This window comes from Thermobia domestica, chromosome 8 (genome assembly GCF_964235325.1).
Source record: "Thermobia domestica chromosome 8, izTheDome1.hap1.1, whole genome shotgun sequence".
NCBI lineage: Eukaryota > Metazoa > Arthropoda > Insecta > Zygentoma > Lepismatidae > Thermobia > Thermobia domestica.
In genome coordinates this window covers 6,880,846-6,899,418 of record NC_137461.1, presented here as the reverse complement: position 1 = coordinate 6,899,418, position 18,573 = coordinate 6,880,846, and the positions used below count along the sequence as shown (strand labels likewise).

Sequence of the window (18,573 nt, the reverse complement as noted above, 5' to 3'; positions counted from 1 at the left end):
TTCAGTGAGACGTCCTGGTCGTTTCTTTCTGATTGCTTAGCGTAGTCGTTACATGTTTCGCCCACAGAAATCGAATAACTGAGCGGACTTATTCGCGAGACCAGTCTTCCAAACGAGTCGCCATTTGTGTTTACCTACAACTAGCGCCGTAAGTGGCGAGTGGCTGAAACTTTGCATAGTTGCCAACTCCATGTATTAAAATTACATCACATTCCTGATTTCTCTATAACATACGAAATTCCAGAAACATTGGTCTTGTAACCTAGTTTCTGATCCTTCCTCGTAAATATGCTGGTAGAATCAAGTGCGTTTATTAGAGGCTTTGTTATTTTACTTTCTGAGTCACACTCTTATATTAAAAGTAATGATATGATCTAAACTTACTTGCAGTTGATGACTTGAAGTGTTGGTGCAGCAATCACTTGAAATTTAACAGCTCCACAATGGCAGCTGCCGGTGTGTCGAACAAGATCTGGGTTCATTGTTTATCAGTCTCTAAAGTACAAACTGTAAAAATAAATAAATAAATAAATAAATAAATAAAAAATATAAAAGCGTATTTCGACTTTACGTAATATTATTTTTTTACTGTTTCTTTTTACGATCTTTACGTCCTTCATTATTTTTTTCTTGGATTCCTGGTGGCTCATGGTAAAGCGTACATCTCTGGTGCGTGGGATACTTGGTTCGATCCCAGCTCGTACCATGTGAGCTTCGTGGTGGACAAACACCGTGTATGAGAGTTTTCTCGGGATTCTACTGTTTCCTCCCACTTTCTTCATTCCATTTCGTTCATTTCTCATCATCACCGTCTGCTTTAGCCCACGTAGCATAACCGTGGGACGTAAAACTCAAAGATTACATTTTATTTTGATATTTTTTTTTTTAAAAAGAAAACTACTCTACTCCAAGCTTAAAATTGTTTACAAATTACCTGCATGCTTACAAAAGAAGCCTTTATCTCCTGTTTTGTGCCAAAAGTTACGAAAATAATCTAGCAAAACAAAGTGAAGGAAATGAACTAATGATTGAAAACATATCAATTTCTCAGCAGAAGGGCGGGATTGTACCTAAACTATGTGATCTACTAAGACAAGCTTTCTCCTTCCATTTGAGAAATCAATTAAGATACTTTCTTTTAGAGAATATGACCTCGTTGCTTGACATAGAGGGTATCTGGATCAATTCTTGGTCACGTAAGTTTATGATGTGTCCATGAATTTTTATCATCCAATTCCTCCAGCTAAGGATCATCAGAGGCTTCCGAATCTCCATAAGATAACATGTAAAATTTAATTCATAAATATCTTACAAAATACTACGATTAGGAACTTGCGATTTTGTACACAAATGTCAAAGAACAAAACAATTTAGATTATTGTCACAATTTTGCACCTAATTACTTAGTTTAATTGTAATGCTTACTTTCCTAATGAGGTAATCACTACTGCAGGTAAAGAGTCAAAAGACCACTTGGAGCACTCATAAAGTACTACGGGTGACATTCTTTGAAGAACATGCTGGGGACGGATGCATTATGGTAATTTAAGAAGCGAAACTGACATTCACAGTTTCCAGTTTCATAATTATTTACGTCTTGAGCAGCCTTCTTTCCCACCACTACTTCCACTCAGGGGCGTCATTTAGGGGGACAGGAGGGGGCAATTGTCCCCGAAGAGTTTGAGGAATACATATTCTTTAATAGATTGTTTACTAATATACTAGTATAAAACGTGAAAATCTTATGTCGGTGGTACTCTTGCCCCCCCCCCCCTTAAGCGAAATCTGAAATGACGCCCCTGCTCTCATTTCTCTATCGAGTTCCTACAACTTTACGACAACAGATGTCTGAATCTGCTTTTTCGGCGGAAGCTGGTGTGACTCACGTGTCATCAAAATACTTCGTAGAACAAAGATAATGATATTTGAAACCTCTGTATCAAACATACGTTTTCAGCACCAAGATCGTAAGAGACGGGACTTACTGATTTGAAATGGGTTTCGAGCTATTACTTGAGTTTGTATCTGAAGCAAGAACCCATCGAGAATCGAAGCCGAGACCACGCTCGCAGAAAGCACATGTGTTAGCCAGTCAGTTACACGAAGAGGTTATCTTAACTAAAAAAAAATGGACAACAAAAATTGTTTTTAACATAATAATAATGTTAAAGGTAAGAAGAAAAAAATAGATGAAGCCAGGAGTGTATGTCTATCTGAAATAGAGAAACTGTAATAATTGGATCTGGCTAGGGTATATAGATATGAAATTAATTTATTTCTTTTTCTTCTCCCAAATGATACATTTATAGAAATGCTATCAATAACAAGGTATGTTTGTTACATAATAGCAGACTATCAAATAGCACAAGGAAGTAGAATTTGAAAAATATCGTATATCCAAATAGTTTCGTATGAACGTAGCGTATGGAAAAAATAGAAAACCAATTCTCAAATATGATATTAGTGTTCAACAGGAAAAAGAAGTCCGAGGATGAGAAATAAACCAATCGAAATGTCTCAACGAATCATTATTCGCATGCATTGCTTTGGAGACAAGAGAAAAAAACGATTTTCCATAAACTTAAAAAAAAAAAAAAATGTTGCTGTACGGTAACCAGGCCAACAGTTGAAATGAAATGAAATACTTAGGTTTTACGTCCAACGGTTATGCCGGTTAGGCTAAAGAAGACTGTGATAATGAGAATTGAATGAAATCGTGGTATGAAGAAAGTGGGAGGAAACGGGAGAAGCCAAGGAAACCCACCCACACGGTGTTTGTTCACGGTGAACGTCCAGTTGGCGCGAGCTGGGATAGAACCAGGGACCCCATGCATCAGAGGTGAACGCTCTACCATTGAGCCACCGACGCCCCGGCCATCAGTTAAAATGAATATACTCACTGATACTTTAATCAAAAATTTCATTATCCCAATAGAAAGACGATAACATACATTATAGTGAGCAAGGTATAGTCCATAATCTATTTTCAACATAGATGAGGTTCCGGCTTGGGATGGTTTTTATAATTTCACTTTGACCGTGCAACTTAGAGGAGGAGGAGGGAGAGAGATTTAAAAATGATCAAAAATCACTGATATTAGTGTCGAATCCATATTTTTCTGGGTGTCTAAGATGAACAGTAACACTTCCGATGCCCTTTAAGCCCAAATTCAGCCCGCAACTTGGGGAGAGGGACGGCATATATATAGGGTGTTTCAAAACAACACCGACGATGTTTGGGAGGTGATTTCTGACACCAAGATAAGACAAAAAGTATAGACCAACTTGGGTGCACAAATGCTTCCTTTCGGAGTTATAGACTGCCGAAAACATGAAAAAATGAACTTTAAAAGGCCCATAGCTCTAAAACTAGGGACCTACCATAGTGAGGTCAAGACTTCACTTAGGAAGTAGTATGGCCCTATCCAAATATCTATGTTTTAGAATCCTAAAGTACTCACGCAACAATTTTTCTAGAGGTAGTTGGTGAGTACTTCAAATTATATGCCTGTAGCCAAACTCCATCTATAAAAATTGTTGCAGAAGTACCCCAGGATTCTGAAACTTGGATATTTGGATAGAGCACATACTAATTTCTAAGTGAAGTCTTAAGCCGCCTACGGTAGGTCCCATAATTTCGGAGCTATGGATCTTTAAAGTTCATTTTTTCACGTTTTCGGCAGCCCATAACTCCGAAAGGAATCATTTGTGCACCCAAGTTAGTCTATACTTTTTGTCTTATCTTGGTGTCAGAAATCACCTCCCAAACTTTGTCGGTGTTGTTTTGAAACACCCTGTGTATATATAAAGTGATATTTCATGATTAATTTCAGTAAATGATTTTTCCTTGCTATAGTACACACAACTGTTTGCATATCTTAATAATCTTTCTCGTTCCATTTGGTCGTAACTTTTTTTTTTACCATAAACATTCAACTTCGTGTTGAATCTTCCCAATAGCCATCTTGAAAGGGAGTATTAATGGTTGGAAGTTACCACTATTGGGGAATGACAGGATTATTAAGTAAAAACATTGATAAAGAGAGGGAGTAAACATTTTATTTAAAAAATCAACTAATTCCTTGAATAGACAGAAAAGCCCTAATAGTTGGTGACAGAGCTCTTACCAATCTCATTAGGAAAACCAGGATCTCCTGTAATACTGTTGGTCGAAAACCAAACTCAGACGTTTGTTCTTTCAGAATTAGACTTAGAGTGTATACATTTTCTCAAAATGTTAATATCAGTCACCATAATTTAATAGGATGACTAAGGCTATATTTACTTATATACGGTTCAATATCATTTATAGGCGCCAAAGCTATACAGGACACAATTTACAGCTTAACGTGCAATTCAAATAATATGCATGCCAACCACGGATAGAATCGGGATATCCCACACGAAACGAATACGGGATCACCAACCAATATTTAACCCTTTTCTTGACAATGTATCCTTTGGGATACATAACTTTTTTGAACATTTTTCGTTCTTTGACTACCTATTTTGGCAATGTATCCTATGGGATACATTCAGTGGCGTATTTAGGGGGTGGCTTCCGGGCTTAAGCCCCCCCCCGAAATCTTACTTATTATAGTAAAGTATATGAAATATCTTGCAGAATTTTCACATTTTCAGGCAAAGTCCCCCCGAAAGTTAGCAAAGCCCCTCCCGAAACAAAATCGTAAATACGCCACTGGATACATTACATCACAGCCTTGTCTAAATAAAACATGTTACTAAAATGTGCAATTATCTATTATTTTATAATGGCACGGAAGTCGCATCCAGCATTTTTTTTCTGAGCAACACAAGTCTCCTTGCCAAGAAAAGGGTTAAGCAAGACTCAAGATACATTTTGATGAATAAAGTGCTTTTCTTATAAAAAAAATAAAATAAAATAAAATAAACGTATTTCTTGAGAATATATTAGAAATTCTTAGCAAAATTCTGATGTTTTACATTATATTGATGCATTAATGATATCCAGGTTTGAACGTAACACGATTGGGCAAGAAGAAACAGTCGCTTCACATTGGAACGAAAATCGTTCTAGCATGAGAATACTGTGATAGCAATGAGTACTAACTTAAGTTGACCACAAAAAAACCGGTTTATGACGCGTTGGTGGAGATAATTTCTTATATAACTTATTATGAAGGTTAGGTTAGTGCCCGCCCATTACAAAATTATTTCAAGATAGAACTAGTTTTCGTGCCCAAATCAACTACATGGTCATAATGAAGAGTTCTTGTTTATAAAACGTATTGGATAGAACTGCTCAAATTTTGTTGATATACATTTTGGACCGTCGAACTGAATCAAGCAGCAAGCATTTTCTTCTCAATAATGTATGCAACTAGGGCAAGAACTGTATTTATATTTTATGTGAAGAAGAAACTTACAAAAAGTTGTGTTTTTTTTTCTTTCATTATATTTATACGGGTACTGTTAGCAGCATATAGCTATCCATTACGACAGGATGTCGAATTAATGCTTTAGTTTGATAAAAGAAAAAAAAAATCAAAGTTTCACTGTTCAAATCGTTGTTCAATGAGATTTAGATTAGGGATGGCCACATTTTCCGGAAAAACGAAAAACGGAAAATATATTTTCCGGAAACCGGAAAATTGAAAACGGAAGACGGAAAATTTTCCGGAAAAACGGAAGACGGAAAATTTTCCGGAAAAACGGAAAATTTTCCGGAAAAACGGAAAACGGAAAATGTGATTTCCGGAAACCGGAAAACACTTTTTCCGGAAATGGCCATCCCTAATTTAGATGTCCTAATAGAATGAAATAGAGATGAAATATACATTTTTACATCCTGCAATATGCCATTAGGCTAAAGAAGATGGATGATTAATGGAAGTGAACGTTTAATTAATCAAGCCAAACCACTTCGTGTAACAGGTCTTTGTGGGCCTGAGCCGCTCCAACGTGGTCTGTTAGCGGCTGGCTGAACTCCGACCAGCCTAACGACGAAACATGGTCAGAGCGCTGCGTCACTCTGTTTCTAACAGACATATCAGGAGCTTTCGATCTAGTGGCCGTCACGTCTTTATTCACGTGACTCCCCAGTTGGCCTCACGACGGGCGCATATGCCGGAAATGGAATTCGAGATTTGAATCCAACACCGTAATCCACTAGATTACGATGTCCCTTTTTGAAATAATTGATAGAATGACAAAGTAGAAGAACCCTACCATTACAAACTCGCACCAAGGATCGAACCAAGACCAACCGAATCAGAGGTGAGGTTCTACCATTGAGTCACTGTTCACTGTTTGGCTTACTAGAGTTCGGAATCGAGGCTATGTGAGAGATTTACTGTTTAAAGTGGAATTCTAACCGGCACTTTCATTTGTATCGAAGGCAAAATATCCCTATTGCGAATCGAACGCGGTATCACAGACAGGGAAAGCACGCACACTACCCATTCATACTAGGAGTGGCAAACAATCTATACTTGAATAACTTACGCAAGAAATACTTACAGGAAATATCAACTCTAATTATGTCCCGTTTTATATCATGTTAAAGAACATACCCCGTGTGCCTTATTGCTGGTTCAAAGTGTACGCTCTATTGTAAGTTCTCGGACTAATACTGTTTAGTATCGATTTTCCACTCTCTGTCCAATCCTCACTCTCTTAATACACGTTGGTGGTACGTGAGTTGGAACTGAAAGTATATGGCAAACAGAAACCCTTTTTCTATAATTAGTTGTATCTGCTGTCCACGTAGATTAAAGAAAAAAAGAGCCTAGTTACTTTTATACGTAAGAAAAAAAGAGAGTCTAAAATAATCCAATGCTGATACGTTTCTATTTTCGAAAAGTTGTATCTACAGAGAGACATATTTTTCTTTTCTTTTTTTTTTTTTTTCAAATTCATTTCTAATTTAAATTGAAATCTCCAATGCGCAGATTACTTTCGTTTTTGTTTTTCCAAAGATTTAAAGTGCTTGACCTAATGTTCCCTTTAATTTTAAAAAAAATATCTAGATACTGAATTTACGCAGGAACAGTGAATTTAAATCAGCTTTCTTCAAATTCTATACCGGATAATTCATAAGCAGTAGCGTAGCCAAAATGTGTGTTGGGGGGGGGGCTAGTGCTGTTATAGTTACATATAGAAAAATTACAAACAAAAAATATGTAAACATAAAAATATATAAAAAATTACAAACATCACAGTACTAAACTACATCATCGGACCTCTTTGGGGGAGGCGGCCTCTCTGGACTCCCCCTTCCCTACGCCACTATTTATAAGTTTTATAGAAACATTTTTAAATATCACAACAAATACGAGGAATATTTTTAAAGTAAGATCCGATTGTCAATAGAAATGAAACTAGTAAAAATAATGTCATATATTTTTGGTTATTTCCTCTGCTCACATTAAATTAGGTCTCTACATAGTTACCATGTTCGTTCAAACATTTACAATAGTGTTCGACTAGTTTTGATACGCCCACGTCGGGTACAAATCACCCGGCTGTGACCGAAGTCAAATCATTAACCGTTGTTTCCACTGCACCTATTGGAAATATTTGCTCTTTCTATCGAAATGCGCACACGCGCTGTCTCCCAGTATGTCTTGGACATGAGGCGACACTAGAGCATTTCTATTTCAACTTTCCCCTCGGCAAATATGTGAAACATACTTCGGCATCACTCCTACCGCCCTCTTACGGAGGAAACCCTCCCTTTGCTTAGGGAAAAGAAGTGAATGACCTCGGCTGTGTTGCCAATTTGTCATTCAGTCGTTTGGTCTTGGCAAGTGAAGATCGTAGGCTACTTAGAATGACTAACAAGATAATGCACAGCGAAGGCCGTGAAATAATTCAATGTGGCAACCCTGTCCGCATATAACCATTCAAGAATTTCGGCCACAGCAACTTGTCCCCCCACTTTTGAGGGTGGTACGGGAAAACACACATCGACAGCAGCGCTAACAGGGGCACACTTGAAATAGAAATGCTTTAGTTGCAGTCGTAGCGTCATTGTATATTCTTCATTCGTCAAATTGAGCATCCTACCAAGTGTGAAATCAAAACTTTTGGATGAGAAATACTGAATCACCCACCATACAGCCTGACCCTTGCACCGAGCGATTATCATCTGTTCCCGTACCTGAAGCAGTTTCTTACTGGTCAGGTGTTTAACACCGATGAAGAAGTGGAACCAACGGTTGAAGATTGGCTTCGCTCACAGGCGGGTGATTTCTACGAGGTGAGCATACAAAAACTTGTCGAACACTATCATAAATGTTTAAACAAAGATGGTAGCTATGTTAAAACATAGCTTAATGTGCACAGAGGAAATAACCAAACATGTATGGGATTATTTTAACTATAGTGCTGCCAAAATGTCTTGAGCCGTGGCAAAAATGCAAACTAAAGCTCACACCCTCGACACACCCACTCGTTGAGCCAATAAGGGTTCAGATGTTGCTAAGCGAGAGAGCCTCAGCGAAAGGGAGAGGGATTCCTTCCAGGAACGAATGCTAGGAACGAAAGACTAGGTATCAAGTCAATGTGGTATATCTATAGTTTAATTTCTATTGAGAATGGGACCTTACTTAAAAAATAGCCCTCGTATTTGTTGTGATATTTGAAAAGGTACCTATAAACTTATGAATTACGCGTTATAGAATTTGAAACAAATACAACTGATGATGGAAGTGCACTGTTCGTGCGTAAATTCAATATTTAAATATTTTAATTAAAGAGAACATTAGGTCAAGACCTTAAGTCTTTGTTAGTCGTTTGTCGAGTAATCGGTCGCAAGTTGCAGCAATTGTCACGAATATACTTCACTTATAACTTGGATTACTTGCAAGACGAGACGCCAGTAAGTTGTGGTTCTACTGTATTTCCTTTCGCCTTTTTTCTTTCCTTTTTCTTTTTTGTTCTCAATGTTTCGTACACACGATCTATGTCTTTAACCTTATTAATCATCAATTAATACACGATTTTCTATTTTTACACTAATATCGTAAAGGCATGTATCCGTAGATCCTAATAAACTTGATAAAGTCCTTCAGAGTGACAGAATCACGTTTATAAACCGTCTATTGTAGCTAATTATGGTTCAAAAATGTTGGAGAAGAGCTGTTGCGTGATCATGTAACTATTTCGTGGCTTCGGAAAACCAGTTCACCCATGAATGACCTATAACAAGCCGCACGTGACATTTCAAGTGAAAGAAGTACTAGAAACATTATGATATTAGAAGCACGAAGTGGCCCATCTACTCACCAGACCTTGACCTGATCTGACCCCTTACTTTTCAGGTTCTACAAAGGGCGTCATATTCTTTCTTAACAAACTTTCGTTTCTGTGCATTTGCTAAATGTTTAAGGGAATATCTATGTAGAAGTTACCATGGCCATCATTTATCTCTGCCATGCCATGTTTAAACACGACTTCAGTTGTTAATTTTTGCTCTCCTGCCGTGGGTAACCTTACTTTAAACTTAAATTTTGTCATTGCAATAAGTAGTATGGAAAATCTTAGTATTGAACTTACACCTTACTATAGATAACTTCAGGAGTAAAAATTTGTCCTAAGTACTACCTAGGTATGAGCGAGTAATCTCAATAGTTAAACTTTAATTTTCTCCTAAGTAATATGGGTAATCAAATTTTAAGTACTATAAGTAATCGTTAAACTTTAAAATTTTCTCCTAAGTACAATGAGTAATCTTAATTGTTAAACTTTCAAATTTTATCCTAAGTACTATAAGTTATCTTAATCACTGAACTTTAATTTTCTCCTAACTACTATGGAGTAATCGTTAAACTTTTAAGTTTTCTCCTAAGTACTATGAGTAATCTTAATCATTAAACTGTTATGTTATTAAATTGTTAAAATGTTTCAGTGTAAAATGGCCTAGTGCTGTATCTGAAACCAGTTATAAATAAATAATAAATAAAATTCAATTTTCTTCTAAGTATTATGACTAATCTTAATCTTAAACTTTAAAATTTTCTCCAAACTACTACAAGTAATATTAACCATTGAACTTTAATTTTCTCCATAGTACTATGAGTAATATTAATCGTTAAACTTTTAAATTTTTCCCTAACTAGTATGAGTAATCTTAATTATTAAACTTCAACTTTCTTGTAAGAACTATGAGTAATCTTAATCGTTAAACTTTAATTTTCTCCCAACTATTATGAGTAATCTTAATCGTTAAACTTTAATTTTCTCCTAAGTAGTATGAGTAATCTTAATCGTTAAACTTTAATTCTCTCTACTATGAGTAAGGTGAAATTGGTGAAAACTAAAGCGATGAAAATCTGTCATCAAGAAAGAAAGAGATAAAAAAAACTTTCGCTCCCTTCTGCAATGCACATCAGTATATGGTGATTTTTGAGATGTTGAACGAAGTTACGAAATGAGTCATTCTTTTACGTAGAGATACAAGATTTTTATGATGAGTGAACTTCAATATAGAATTTCTCGTAAGCCGTAATACAGCTGTATTCTCGTGTTGATGAATAATTGTATGTGGTAAATTTCATAACAAATAACAGCAAATAAAGAAACTAAAAATTGTATAGTTTCCGAACGTTCTTTCCTGTGCGTTGGAAAATCTATTCTCTCCTTGAACACAATCGCTGAAATTAGAGGAGCGAAGCCCTGGAGAGGAACATCCATCTTTCTTTCCAATTCTGTTGAAGTGTTCTTGTACGATATATATGACGTCCTCTGTCAACATTAATCTCAGCTCTTACTCTTGCTCCTGGCCTTACAGCGAAAAGTGACCTCGTTCCCAGAAGGTCAAAACTAACTGACGCACAATCACGCAGAGCCTTACGCTTCTAGAACAAACGGAAAGTTTCTCGTTGTTTCATCATTACTATCTTAACCATTACATAGTGATTTCGATGGATCGGATTGCACCGTAATGCCGTTCCGGGAAATATTTTTCTTAGATATTTTGGAGTTTAGTAACAAATTGGCATCTTAGCTGTGTGCCTTATAGACGTTCCGGCACGGCCACACCCACGGGGGATTTACCGGGGCCAGACCACCCCAAAATTTATAACTCGACTAACATTTATAGATTTTCTTAACAGAACATTACTTGTTTAATACTTTTAAAATAATACTATTTTTAATATATTGGGTAGTGTCTTCACTATTCGATTAAAAAAGAACCAATAAAGGTTTTTACTGCTTTTTTTTTTCAAGCATGGAGGCAAGGTAGAACACGTTACGTATGATTACGCGCCTTTCTGCGTCGAGACATAGGAGATGATGACGTCTTAAATAATTTTTCGTTAGACCTATTTCTACAATTTTTGACGGGCTTACTGTTGCAACTAGAAGACTGAAATTTTGCACACACACTCAGTGCATCACTTAGTATTTTTCAGGTTTGTGCCAGATCTCAACATTAAAACAAGAGAGTCTAGAGGGGCAACAAGTTAAAAAAAAGGGATGTTTTTAACGCAAAAAGAAAACTTTTTTCGCGATTTTTCGGCCTCAGGTACAATGATACAGATATGTGAATGGTACCATTTGAATGGCTGTTTTATTCTGAAGAGAATGATGTACGAACCATGACCTTAGGATAAATAGGGATATCTCAGGAAATTTTTACCCGACATCCTGTTTCATGCAGGAACCTGGGGTATTGTGGGGATATTTTTTGGCGGACTTACTTTTGCACCTAGAAGTTTGAAATAGTGCACGCACATTTAGTGCACACCTTAATATTTTTCAGATTTCTGCGTTAAAAAGGAGGTTCAGAGGGGCAAAAAGAAAAAAGATATTTAAACAAAAATCCCTTTCTTCGCGATTTTCCGACCTCAGATACATGACGGAGACATGTGAATGGTACCATTTGAAAGGCTGTTTTAATCTGAGGAGGATGATGTACGAACCATGACCCTATTATAAATAAGGATGTCTCAGGAAATTCTTATCTTACATCCGGGTCTTTTGCAGTAATCTGGGGCTTTGTAGGGCTCGTTGGTAAATATTTTTCCCGGCCTTACTATTCAAGATAGAAGTTTGAAATTTTGTACACACATTTAGTACACTCCTTACTAGTTCTAAGTTGATTTTGAGATCTGCGTGTTAAAACAGGTAGGGTTCAGAGGGGCTCAAAATTTGAAAAATAAAAAAAGAACCCCGGTTTCTCACCGCAGGGATATAATAGGGAAATATGAATAGTACCGATTGAAAGGCTGTTTTATTCTGAAGACAATGAGGTATGGACCATGATATTAGGATAAATAGGGATGATGCTGTAGCTGCTTGACTGAAAGTCCGTATTTTACCCTTTAAAAAGCGAACATTTAAAAGGGTTAACAGAGAAATTATTGATGTAGGTTAAATATTTCATTTTACACCTAATCTATACTGTTTTTCTCTTATAAAAATAATCTATAATTTTTCTTTAAAAATTAGGTGGTAGTAATTAATAATTACTTATCGCCTTTTCGGATGGAGAATAAGACAGGTTCAGTACTTTGAACCGCTCCCAGCAAATATTTCTGGGTAGGCACTTGCGTTCCGGCAAATATTTTCTCCAAATAAATCCCTGCCATTAGAATTATATAAACCAGAATATTTAAACCAATTAGAAGCAAACCCAAACACGTGATCAGCTTTAGCAAAGCAGTATAACTTCTATACGTTAGTTAAACAGATAAGTGTAGTTAACTGGACCGATGTGTTGGTCCTGTAATCTAGTTGTTTTGGTTGCTAGATAGTCTGGTGAAACCAAGGATGTTATAAAATACAGGATCTGCCCTATGTATCTTCATCCTATTAAATCAATGAAGCCAAAAAACAACCGAGCATCGGCAAGTCTGATTGGCTACTCCCGTTTCCGCCATCGTCTGATTGGCTACTTTCGTTTCCGCCATGATTGTTGGCTCAAAACATTGTGATCTTATTGGCGGAGTGGCAGAGTAGGGGTGGGGAAACTGTGACGTATGGCTTCAAGATTTTCTTGCAAGGGCAGATCCTCTATTTTATAACATCCTTGGGTGAAACGGCCCATACTGTGAGAGTTGATCTTGTATAACCTGTACATGCCAGTCACCTGTACACTGTATACAAAACGGGTGGAAATGGGGGGAACGCAGGGTACGACGTCCCGTTAGCAAAAGTTCAAGAAATAAAGAAGGAAAAAGTATTAATATTAGAATTACACGAAGATGTAGCCCGATCAGACAATCTAGCAATAGTCGCCCCATAATAAACCACTGGCATGACAGCTCTTATGGCCTGAGCCACTCCACGCTATCTGTTAGCGACCGGCTGAACCTCTAGCCTATCGAAGAGCACGTGGTCAACGGACTGTGCCGCATTGTCACTAGGTATGGAGCGTTCTAGACCTAGCGACCATCACGTCTTTTATTCACGTGACTCTTCAGTTTGCCTCATGAGACTGGGTGAACGCCTCAAATTGGGGAGCACCGTCCGGGAATCGAACCTGAGATCACATGGACTTGATTCCAAAGCTCTAACCACTCGGCTACTCTATAGCCATGGCCGTTCCCATGGTTTTGGAACATCATGTTCACCCCTGATCAAAATCCTGTATCAGAACTAGTAGGGCTTGTCCTTGTTAACCTTAGTATTTCGTAAAAACACACGAAAAAAATAAAAATAAAAATAAAATATCAAACTCAAAGATACACGTAATTGAAGTGCGCGTAGCGAGGTTCTCCTCGTTGCCTTCAACGTAACATACATGTGTGTTTGTCTGTCCCAGAGGCAATTCATAACAAGTTATACCGGCAGGGTTGCCATCCACCCCGATTTTGAAAAAAAAAATGTCCCTCGTCCTAACTTAGCTCTATTGGGATTTTTCTGTATATTGATGAAGTTGGTATCTATTATTATCATTGTTATTATTGAAACTTAGTATCCACATTATTATATAGTACAGAGCTTTAAAAATAAGAGGAAATCTCACAACAGCGTTAGACAGGTAGCAATGTGCCTAACAACAGAAAGTCTAAGCTCGCTTTGGTGAAGATCGACTTCTCAAGGCACCAACAACTAATACGAATTTTTTTTAATACGAGGGTGTCCGAGAAGTCTCTAACCATTTCTGAGAAGCAGCACTTGAATTCAAATGAAGTTTTACAATTTCGAAGAAGAGACCGTAAGTCAACGAAATTATAGCAGTTCGACATGGCCATCGTCCATACCCAAGCACAGTTGTTATCTCTCCACGGTGCACCTGAACACAAGCTGCAACATTCCTGGGGTATATTGATGTAGTAAACAGGAAACCTAACCTAACCTAACAGTTTAGGTTTAATGTTTTAAAAGGTAACACAACCTAACCTAACAATTTTTGATGTTTTAACTGCTGTTTTGTAAGTTTAAAACTGGAAGGGCATCTCTAGAGTTAAGCCAACCCTAATAAAACATGTATGTATAGAATCAGCTATATACCACCTGCGTATTTTCGAAATACACTGAACTCTACCGTAAGGCATTGTGAACGGGTTACGCTTGGCAACAATGTAGAAAAATTAATGATGTCTATATCGCGATCCTGTTGGTGACTTCATATCACCTACATATAGCACAAACTAAACGCCAGATGCTATCGGCCCTCGTAGCCGAGTGAGCTAGCGCAACATGCTAGTAAGGGAAATCGTTGTTGGCGTGGGTTTATACCCTGCTTAAGGAAAGTTTTTTTTAATTATTTTTTTTAATTATAACACTTCTTTAGTTAAAATAAGATTAAAAATAATATTCAAAAAGTGATTTAACGATTATTTTTAAAACTTCTTTCATTAAAATAAGTTTGCCCTTATACTATACAGATCCATAACAAAAGTAGTAGTAGTTGTTGTAGTAATACTAGTAGTAAAAGTAGTAGTAGTAGTAGGAGCGGGTTAGAATGCAATTCAGCATTCATTTGTTTCCGTGCGATGTTGCTAAACGTAACTCGCTTACAATGCCTTCTGGCTAGGGCTGAGAGTATTTCGAAAATATGCTTACCACATCTACTAGAAATTAATAGAAACTAAATACATTGAGATACAAGGTTCTATCTTCTTAGGTTCTTAATACAAACTTTTAGCGTAAGTACCACAAGACAAACTCAGCACCAAATATAAATTCGAAGTAATCTTTGCAGTTTCCAACAATCTGTGACCAATTCTATGCACAACCCACTGTTTTTGTCACATCTTCAGCCCTCACATCTTACTTATAATATCCATGACAGTGTTGAAGAAGTAAGGGCTTAAGACTGAGGCCTTGTGTAATCCAACCCTGACAGGGATTTGGCGTGTTAATCCCACACTATTTCTTACTTAGCTTGTATTTTTTGTCAGTATTGGGCATTAATCAATTAAAATCAATTGCAATTAATCAATCAACTGAAAGTAATTACTGTGGAAATTAATTGCAATTGAATTAATTGTAAATTACATTCAACTGCATTTGAATGACTGAATTTAATTGCAATTACTTTCCACAGCAATTACTTTCAATCGATTGATTAATTGCAATTGATTCTTATTGAGTAATTATCAACTGCAATTAACAATTAACCATTACTTACTTCAATTGTTAATTGCCACTAACAATTAAACTTACAGATTAATTGTTAATTCAATTGAAATTTGCTCAACACTGTTTTCTGTATACATATCTAGGATTATTATTAGATATTTCTCTGTCAATCCTTTCTTCTTCACACAGCTCCATACTTCCTGATTCACGATTCTACAATGCAGTGCATTCAGTGGCGGTAATTGGATGTTAAAAGTACCGGGCAAGACATTATTTGAATACTTGTGTATTTTTCTATTAATGTTAGTTTTCTTGGTTGTTTCTAACACTTTGTTTGATGAAATGTTGCATACCTAGTAGGATACTATATTTTTCAGTTAAAATACCGTATATGGTATTTCATATTTTATTAAGTAAATTGACAAGAGAAGCGCAAGTAGGTTTTAGCCCTTTGTACTCTTAAACAACGAAAGTGTAAGAAGAGATTTGATTCCTTGCTTATGAACATCTTAAAAATTCTGTCTGCAAAATTGTGTGATCAGATTTTTTAATAACAAATTTGCAAAACAAATCGGGCCTAAGTAGAAAAGATAATATTAACCATAGTAATGAATAATGCAGCTTGTTTTGCAAAAGTTAAATTGAAACTGGGGATTATTAAACAACTTATAATTTTAATTCCATTAAATATATGTTATTACTCTTAGAAAATGAAAGATAGTAAATACTACAAGTATATGCTTCGACATTTAACAAAATATGCAATTGCAATATTAATTGTTTTGAATTGCAATTGAAACGCAATTTCTGTAGCTTTCTTAATTCCACAGGAAGACAAATAATCAATACGTACTCAGGTAACGGCCAATATTATATGGCATCATTTTTTTCTATGAACAAGTAATACATACAAAAACTTTACATTTCCAAATAAAATTATATACGTTAAGGGGTCACTTCAAAAACGTTGGGGGCAACTGCCCCTCTTGCTCCCTCCTAATCGCCGCCCCTGAGTGCATTATTAGTAGTTATACTAGATATAAACCGGTACATTTAAAAGAATTTAAAGAAGATTCAGAAATATGATTAAATTTGTGTAAGAGTTACCTTAAAGTACCTTAATTACCTACCTAAACAGAGATATGTGTAATTAAAACTTTTCTCCTTTGAATAATGAAAGGTAGTCTGTAATTCTTTAATTCAAGGTTCAAAAACTTCCCAAAAGACATTTTTCCAGCAAGCAGTTATCATTAAGAGAAATCTGAACCCACAAAAACAGAAAAAGAAACTCTCTCATTGATGTAAAAAAAAAAATTAATTATATATAAAAGAAAATTATATTCAAAGATTTATTATGATTTCAGATATTATTTTCTTTCTTGAGTATCTAATTTGAAACTTCATGAACTTTTGCCATTATTCATTTAATTATTTCTTTCTTGCTTATGGCAGCAAAATTCAATCATTTTTTTTAAGTAATCAAGAGATTACTCGAAAACTGCATACAAAGCGTAGGAGAAAAGTTTACCAACTTCTTGTTTGAACAAGTTCCTTTTCCCTTTAGTCACATATTTATCTTAAGGATAAAGACTAACAGGATAAAAAAAAGGATAATATTTCTCTTTGGATGTATTCGGAGCGCTCTTGAAAAATAATGGTATTCTCTCTTCCTTGAGGGTATTACCTACAGTCTCATTATATTATTATTATTATTATTATTATTATTATTATTATTATTATTATTATTATTATTATTATTATTATTATTATTATTATTATTATTATTATAGAGGATGAAGGACAAAAACAGAAAGAAATGCAGAAGTCTTATTAAACGCTTGCAAGATATGGATTTAGAAGTAAATGCGGAGGAAACTAAATACGAGATGGAAGTACATCGGGATCGTAATACGGCAAATTGTGGATGCGATAAAATATCAAATGATATTTTTGATAAAGTTGATACTTTCAAATATCTAGGATCAATATTAGGAGACCAAAACCATATTCACGAAGAAATTAAATGTCGACTAAATGCAGGAGATTCGTTTTATTATTCAGTTCAAAATCTCTTGTTGTCGCGAATTCTGTCGAGGAATTTGAAGCTTAAAATATATAAAACGATAATCATGTCTGTTGTTCTGTGTGGTTGCGAAACATGGTCGCTTACTCTGAGAAACGAATTGACTGAAAGTATTTGAGAACATGATGCTGAGACGAATATTCGGTCCCGAAAGGAACAGGAATGGGGAATGGCGGAAACTTCATAATGAGAAACACATAATTTATACGATTTACCAAACATTGTTAGTCTAGGAGGCTTAAGTGGGCAGGTCATGTAGCTAGGATGAAAGAAAGTGGGAACGCTTTAAACTTTAAGACCAATCAGAAAACGACCATTAGGAAGACCTAGGCGCAGATGGGAGGACAATATTAAGATGGATCTCGCAGAAATAGAAATAATAGTAGAAACTGGATCCAGTTGGATAAGAATAGAAGTCAATGGAGAGCTTTTGTGAACGCGGCATTGAACCTCTGGGTTCCATAGTCCATAGAATTAGTTAGTTAATTATATAAGATACATGTTACATCTAAATTTGAATTTGGTTCAGTCGTCTGAAACAGTTTGTCTAATATCCTTATTAATAGAATGGAAGCCATACAGAAGTGTTTTATTTGGCTATTATGTTATAAAATGAAGAAAAGATTACTATTTACTTAAGTATGAATTTTGGTAACTTTTTTAAGGGACTTCAATCTCTACCAGGCCCCAACCAGCCACAGAGGTTTGGGGGAGGCATGAATATGTTGTGGGGGGGGAAGTCGCCAAAAATTATCTTACAAATATCTAAATTGTGTTTTTTGAATTAATAATAGGAATTTGTATTGAGGCCTGGGGGCCACGAAAAATAAATTACATAAGTTATTACAAAACAAATAAGTTATTACAAAATAAATACAGGCATATTGCATATTTCCTATCTTTCCTATTCAAAAATTAAAATATCTGAGGCAGCGACTGTAATAAATCCTCATGTGATATACCGCACTCGT

The 18,573-nt window shown here is 35.9% G+C and overlaps 1 protein-coding gene across 3 annotated transcripts in view; it reads right to left on the bottom strand.

The window, feature by feature from the left end:
• Window positions 1-18,573, bottom strand: part of LOC145692668 (centromere protein V-like) — an 86,655-nt gene that overhangs the window by 20,595 nt on the left and 47,487 nt on the right. For all 3 annotated transcript variants that reach the window (XM_081768042.1, XM_081768041.1, XM_081768043.1), the window contains exon 2: window positions 385-507. In XM_081768042.1, the coding sequence (XP_081624168.1) occupies window positions 385-482 (98 nt within the window). In that variant the 5' untranslated portion in view covers window positions 483-507. The remainder of the gene's footprint in view (window positions 1-384; window positions 508-18,573) is intronic.